Below are 6,128 nucleotides of genomic sequence, written 5' to 3' on the forward strand. Positions count from 1 at the left end.
AAAAAAAAAAAAAGATATTTCCTTCCTTGGAGGCCCTGTGGGAGAAGCCAGCTACCTTCTTCTACCTCTTTGTCACTCCTTTTGAATGTCATTTAACTACTTCTGTATAACATGTTCACAATTCACAAAGCAGTTTCAAATTATATAATTTTTATCCTCTTGATGTCTAGAGGTAAATGTTTTCATCCCCATTTCACCTACAATACAACTGAGGTTCAAGATGGTCAAGTGATGGATTAAGCCCTAGTCCTCTGAATCACACTTCCCTGTTCTTTCTACTCCGCCATAATTCTTTCCAAGTTCTCACGTCAGTTCCAGTGGAAACAGATCTGGTAAAGGGGTTTTCATCCAGCCAAACCCATGGCTGGAGTCACTCCAAAATTGGCAGCAGGGGAATTTCCATGAAGAAGTACCCCAAACCATCCTAAAATGGGCTAGTTGGGATTCTAGGGTGATGAGTTCAAAGAATTTACTAGGGAATTTACTTACAGAGCAGACAGGGAGACAAGAGATGTCCTACCTAGGTGTGACTGCAATGAGGGGTCAGCTTATGGAGTTTTGCCTGAGAGTTTAAGGAGTTTGGCTCAGGGCCAAGGCTAGTGTCTTCATGTTTAGCAAAAGTGTTAACTTCTCAGTGTTTTTGAGAAGGAACTGAAACAACTTTGTCAATGCCTGAGAATGTTTGAGATCCGGCTTGGGTTCGAGCCTGCAGGGTAAAGTGCACAGATGACCAGAATGGTCAAGGCATTAATGTTTCTCAAGTCTGGACACAAAAAGAAATCAAGGAGACCTGGGGATCCTTGAGAAAGGAAGCCTGGGAAGGAAGAATGAAGCTCACCTGAGTTGTGTTTACATACCACCCTTGTTGATTTGCACACTCCTTGCTCCACTTAACTCTGTCTAACCCTAGAGCTAGGAAGACTTCCCAATTGGTAGTTAAGACAACTGATCCTTGTAGAAGTTGACTGACTTTTTCACAGTCCTACAACCATTGGGAAGTTTACGTTCCCTTGTTCCTTTGAACAAGCACCATGTGAGATGTATGAAGTCCAACGAGCAGTGTTACGATAGCCAGATCATTATCATCATCTTCATCAACACCATTATCATTAAAATTGACATTTACTGAGTGCTTACGGTGTGCTCAGCCACATTATTCATCATCTTACTCAATCCTCACAGTAACTCCCATAAGAGTGGTGTTCTACTTGTCATTTTAGAGATACTAAAACTGAGGTGCAGAGAGGTCTGTAACCTGCACATTATCAAGAACTAGTAAATGGTGGTGGTGAGATTCAAACCAAGCATATCTGAGTTCACATGTCCATGCCTCTGCTCGCAGGCTTGTGTGCTAGTTCACAAGTACAAGCTACATGTCAACAAAGGAATGCCTCAGATTAGGCTGAGCTTTGAGTGGTGGCCCAATAGAGAGCAAATGGGATATCCAACTCTCAATTAACAGGCTAGTGCTTAAGCTCTATAAGCCAAAGTCTGTTTTCTGGCTACAGTAGCTGCTGACCCTACATTACCCAGGGCCCTCTCATCTCTGGCTGTTCCACATGAAGAATTACTTTTCTATGCACCATTTTCCCTTCCTCTCAGTCTTCTCAGCCAAACCCCTCGTAACCTGCTTGCTGACTCCCTTTTCAAGAAAGCCTCCTCAGATGAACAAAACCACCCACCTTGTCTCTCCATTTCCCCATGATCTCTGCACCCTCTGGGAAAGAGCTTATTCTCTGTGGTTGCACCCTCGTAAAAAGCTGTCTGGCCAGCCTCCCCATCCTGCTCTTGGTCATGTGTCCAGACCCTTATATGGCGCAAGTGTCTTCGTTCACCCCCACAAGGACCCATTCAGGATAGACAGGGCCATAAACAAAGGGGAGCGAGACACAAAGAGAATTTCAAATGCAGTTTATTGCAGCAAAACAAGGCAATGGGGAGTTCAAGACCTTTCCACAAAAGACAAACAACTTGCTCACACCTTATGTACAAAACCAAAGCAGACAGGGTACTGAGGGGCTGTCCAGAGAGAGTGCTCTGACAAAGAAGCCCTGGGTCTAGCCGGTCCTACTCTGGCTGGCTTGGGGTGTTTTGAAATGTCACGTGTGCGATGGTAACTGCTGAACTGTTTCTCAGGCAAAGCACAAAGCAGGGTCATTGTCAGGGAACCTAGATAGCCACTGATCTGAAAACTTCTTTGGGAAGTAGAGCAGAAAAGAAAGAGCTGGGGAGATAAGATGAGCCGGCGTAATTAACCATAGCTCTTTCTCCATTAAGGCTGGGAAGACTGACCTTGGTCTTGCCAAGTAAACTTGGTAGTGATGGAGGGAGAGAGCCAGAGCTAATGGGATGGAGAGGACCACTTTATCTGGTCCCTCGGGAATAACTGGTGGAAATGAACTTCACGCTGGAACTGCCACCAGAGGACTTGACACCCCCAGAGCCTCCAGAGCTGCCACCACCAGAACCCCGACCGCCAGAGCTGCTGCCGCCAGACCCCCGGCCGCCGGAGCTGCTGCCGCCTCCTCCAGAGCCACCTCTGTGGCCCCCACTGCTGCCTCCTCCGGAGCCACCATAACTGCCACCTCCGGAGCCACCATAGCTGCCACGGCCGCCACCTCCAGAGCCATAGCTGCCGCTGCCGCTGCCGCCACCACCTCCCGAACCGTAGCTGCCGCCTCCGGAACCGTAGCTACCACTTCCGCCACCACCGGAGCCGTAACCTCCACCTCCTCGTCCACCGCCTCCACTGATGCTGGTGTGGCTGGTGCTCACAGCTGCAGGGAGAGACTCAGTTACCTCCAGCCCCAATGCCCTTTCCCACCCGACAAAGCCAGTAGGTGCCCCTGAGACATTAGCTTGTACTTACACACACTCACGTTCGGGGGACACTCTCCTGACATCCTATAAGAGAATGAAAGGAAATCCCTCAGGCCACTGCAGCCTCACAAACCCTTTCCCCGTGTCCTGTCAGCTGTCTTGAAGACTCTCGTCCTCTGGGGCTCCTCCAACCCCTCCAAAACCTAATAATCCAGACCCTTCTGCCCTCCCAAGCCTGCTGTTTTTCACAGCCTGAGAACAAATAGGGAGAAATCTTCATATAAATTAGACAAGAGTCCTGCAGTCAGATGGCCGCACCTTCAACAGAAGCCAGTTTGCAAGGCAGGAAGCCCAGGAGAAGCGATCCAACCTCTGAGTTCCATCCTTACCTCATTTCTTCTCCTTCCAGGAGGGTCCTGTAGGTGGCAATCTCCATGTCCAGGGCCAGCTTGACGTTCATGAGCTCCTGGTAGTCCTTCAGCAGCTTGGCCAGGTCCTCCTTGGCCTGCTGCAGAGCGTCCTCCAGATCATTCAGCTTGTTCTGGGCGTCTTTGAGGGCCTTCTCCCCACGCTGCTCGGCATCACTGATGGACTGCTGCAAGTTAGAGATCTGAAAGGCAGAGAAGCCAGCACGTTACACCCTCTCATAACACCTAACCCAGCTGGCCTCCGCCCCTCAAATTGATCTCCCCATCCCAGTGAGGCCAATTCTTGAGTTCAACAGAACCACTGGGCCTTAAATCACCTCCTCTGGATAGCATATTGCCATGCCAACATCCTTAAAGGACCTTAGGGATAACACAACAGCCTCACAGGCTTGACATTCTTCTAAATGCCCAACCTAAAACTTCCCAGATGCTTTTTCTCTATCCCCCAACTTTTCAGTGTCAGTTTGGATCATGAGCTAGATCCCTCATCACATCCTTCTCTACTAGGTCATTTCTGTACGATTCTCCAAGGAGAATTCAGTAGGATGGCTACATTCTGGGAACCAGCACAGTCACCCAAAGAACTGATGATAATAATGTATCCTGGGTATGAATTGCAAGGTTCAAAAGTAGGAAAGTACCCCCTATTACCTGAGGGTTACCCCCATTTCATACAGCTGAGTGCTAGAAGGGGGAAGCAAGTACCTGCTTCTTGACATTGTCAATTTCAGATCTAAGTCTCTGCATCACCCGATTTAGCTCAGAAATCTCCATCTTTGAATTTTTTACACTGTCTCCATGTTTGCCAGCAGTCATCTGCAGCTCTTCATACTAAGGAGAATGATCATGTCCATTAGATGTGGGTAGAGCACAGCACAGCACAGACACACAGAGAGTTATCTAGGGTAGCAAGACAAGAGGTCTCAGGGACACTGGCTAGGCATTCAGGTCATTCACCTTATTCTGGTACACGGACTCGGCCTCTGCTTTGCTCCTTTGGGCAATGTCCTCATACTGGGCCTTGACTTCATCAATGATGCTGTTCAGGTCAAGGCTGCGATTGTTATCCATGGAGAGGATGACATTGGTCTCACTGATTTGGGTCTGCATCTGAGACAGCTCCTGCAAGACATAATAGTTCAGTGACTCTTAGAGTGCTAGAACAGAAACAACTTAGACACAGGGAAGGCTCAGGAGATGGAAGATATGTCTCTATTCTTCTGGGTAGTGTTGGCGTCAGGCTTAAAGACTCCATTTAGATAAACTTAATTGAAATTAGAAGACTCACCTCATTGTAGAGCATGGTAAGGAAGGCAATATCATTTTGCAAGTTGTCAACCTTGGCCTGAAGGTCCACCTTACTCATATAAGCAGAATCCACATCCTATGGGGACAAAAACCATCATAAAGCCATATTCTTTCTAGGACAGGTCCCTCTCACTAGCTGTGAGGGAACTCTTCAAGCAGAAGAGGAGTTTGGAGCCTATTCCACACCTTTTTACCCAGGTAAATCACAACTCCTGGATTGCTTCACCCTCAGATATCACAATCAAGGGAGCTCCCCACTTAGTATGTACGGTGCTGAGAAATGTGGAGGATCTGAGTGCCTGGCTAAGTCCAGATTCACAATAATATGAGAAAACAGCTCCAGATACTCATCAGATCCAGTACCTGCTTCTCCACATCAGGGCCTCCTTCTGCTTAATGATTGGAGATCCTGTTCTATTATTTATCTATTATTTATCTCATATGTGAGTTCCATTCTACAGAATTTGCTCACCTTCTTGAGGGTCACAAATTCATTCTCTGCATTTGTCCTCTTGTTGATTTCATCCTCATATCTGCAGGAAAACAGAAATGGTTAGTAGAGTCAAGGGAGGTGAATCTTGAAGTCCAGCATTCTCCACTACAAGGGCATTGCCTTCCTTTTATGAGCCTCGGTCATTCTTAGCCATTCCTTTCTTCTGAGCAATAAAACCACTAGACTCTTTCCATCTTCTGAGAAGATGAAGATTTCTGAAAAATGTTAAAGTGATGTGCCCCAACCTAAGAAAAGTCACAACTACATAACGTTTATCACTTTGTGATAAACTCTTAGAGAGCGAGAGTCGAGAACTGCCCAGCCAGGCTTTCTTACTTGTTGCGGTAATCCTCCACCATGTCTTGCATGTTCTTCAGCTCCATATCCATCCGATTTTGATCGCTCTTCAAATGCTCCACATCATTTCTGAGCTTGCTGATATATTGCTCAAAGAGAGGCTCTAAATTGTGGGTTCGCACAGAGGTGTCCACCTGCTGCAGCATCTCCCATTTTGTTTGCAGCACCTGATTCTGCTGCTCCAAGAACCTCACCTAAAACCACAAGACCCTGTTACCCCTGTGCAGAAATGTCCCATGGCCACAGAGTCCCAATGGACACCACACAGCAAGGCCCATGCCTCATTTAGATAAGAACTTCAATTCCTATTTCCTAGCCATGACAAACGGAGAAATAAGAAGAATGTGGTCAAGTGAACATCATCTTCCTAACAAAACTCAACTTCTTGTTAATTCAGTGGAGCCTCGGAAGGGAACAGCTCCTCAAGTACCAATAGCAAAGCACATATAAAATTATTGCAGTTGTGTTACAAATGCATACATATGTAAGAGATTTGCCTTCTAATATTTTTTGGTAGATTATTATAAAAATTAGTTTCCATTTCCTGGGCATCCATGCAGTTCCAAAGTATGTTGGGAAAATCCAAAATTGGATTTGAAATTTACTGTGGATAACCTTGGGTTGACATTATGATGATTAAGCAAAAAGCTAAAAGTGGCTCGGCGCCTATAACTCAACCAGCTAAGGCGCCAGCCACGTACACCTAAGGTGGCGGGTTCGAA

At 46.7% G+C, this 6,128-nt stretch overlaps 1 protein-coding gene across 1 annotated transcript in view; it reads right to left on the reverse strand.

Annotated features, from left to right (window-relative positions):
* Nucleotides 1–2,364: 2,364 nt before the first annotated feature.
* Nucleotides 2,365–6,128, reverse strand: part of KRT1 (keratin 1) — a 5,165-nt gene continuing 1,401 nt past the window's right edge. Inside the window, exons 2-9 of the mRNA XM_003790625.1 lie at nucleotides 5,386–5,600; nucleotides 5,029–5,089; nucleotides 4,537–4,632; nucleotides 4,206–4,370; nucleotides 3,954–4,079; nucleotides 3,210–3,430; nucleotides 2,870–2,904; nucleotides 2,365–2,777 (exon numbers count right to left, since the gene is read on the reverse strand). Of these exons, the coding sequence (XP_003790673.1) occupies nucleotides 2,365–2,777; nucleotides 2,870–2,904; nucleotides 3,210–3,430; nucleotides 3,954–4,079; nucleotides 4,206–4,370; nucleotides 4,537–4,632; nucleotides 5,029–5,089; nucleotides 5,386–5,600 (1,332 nt within the window). The remainder of the gene's footprint in view (nucleotides 2,778–2,869; nucleotides 2,905–3,209; nucleotides 3,431–3,953; nucleotides 4,080–4,205; nucleotides 4,371–4,536; nucleotides 4,633–5,028; nucleotides 5,090–5,385; nucleotides 5,601–6,128) is intronic.

The sequence above is a fragment of the Otolemur garnettii genome, unplaced genomic scaffold (genome assembly GCF_000181295.1).
Source record: "Otolemur garnettii isolate 467f Iridium unplaced genomic scaffold, OtoGar3 scaffold00043, whole genome shotgun sequence".
Taxonomy (NCBI): Eukaryota; Metazoa; Chordata; class Mammalia; order Primates; family Galagidae; genus Otolemur; species Otolemur garnettii.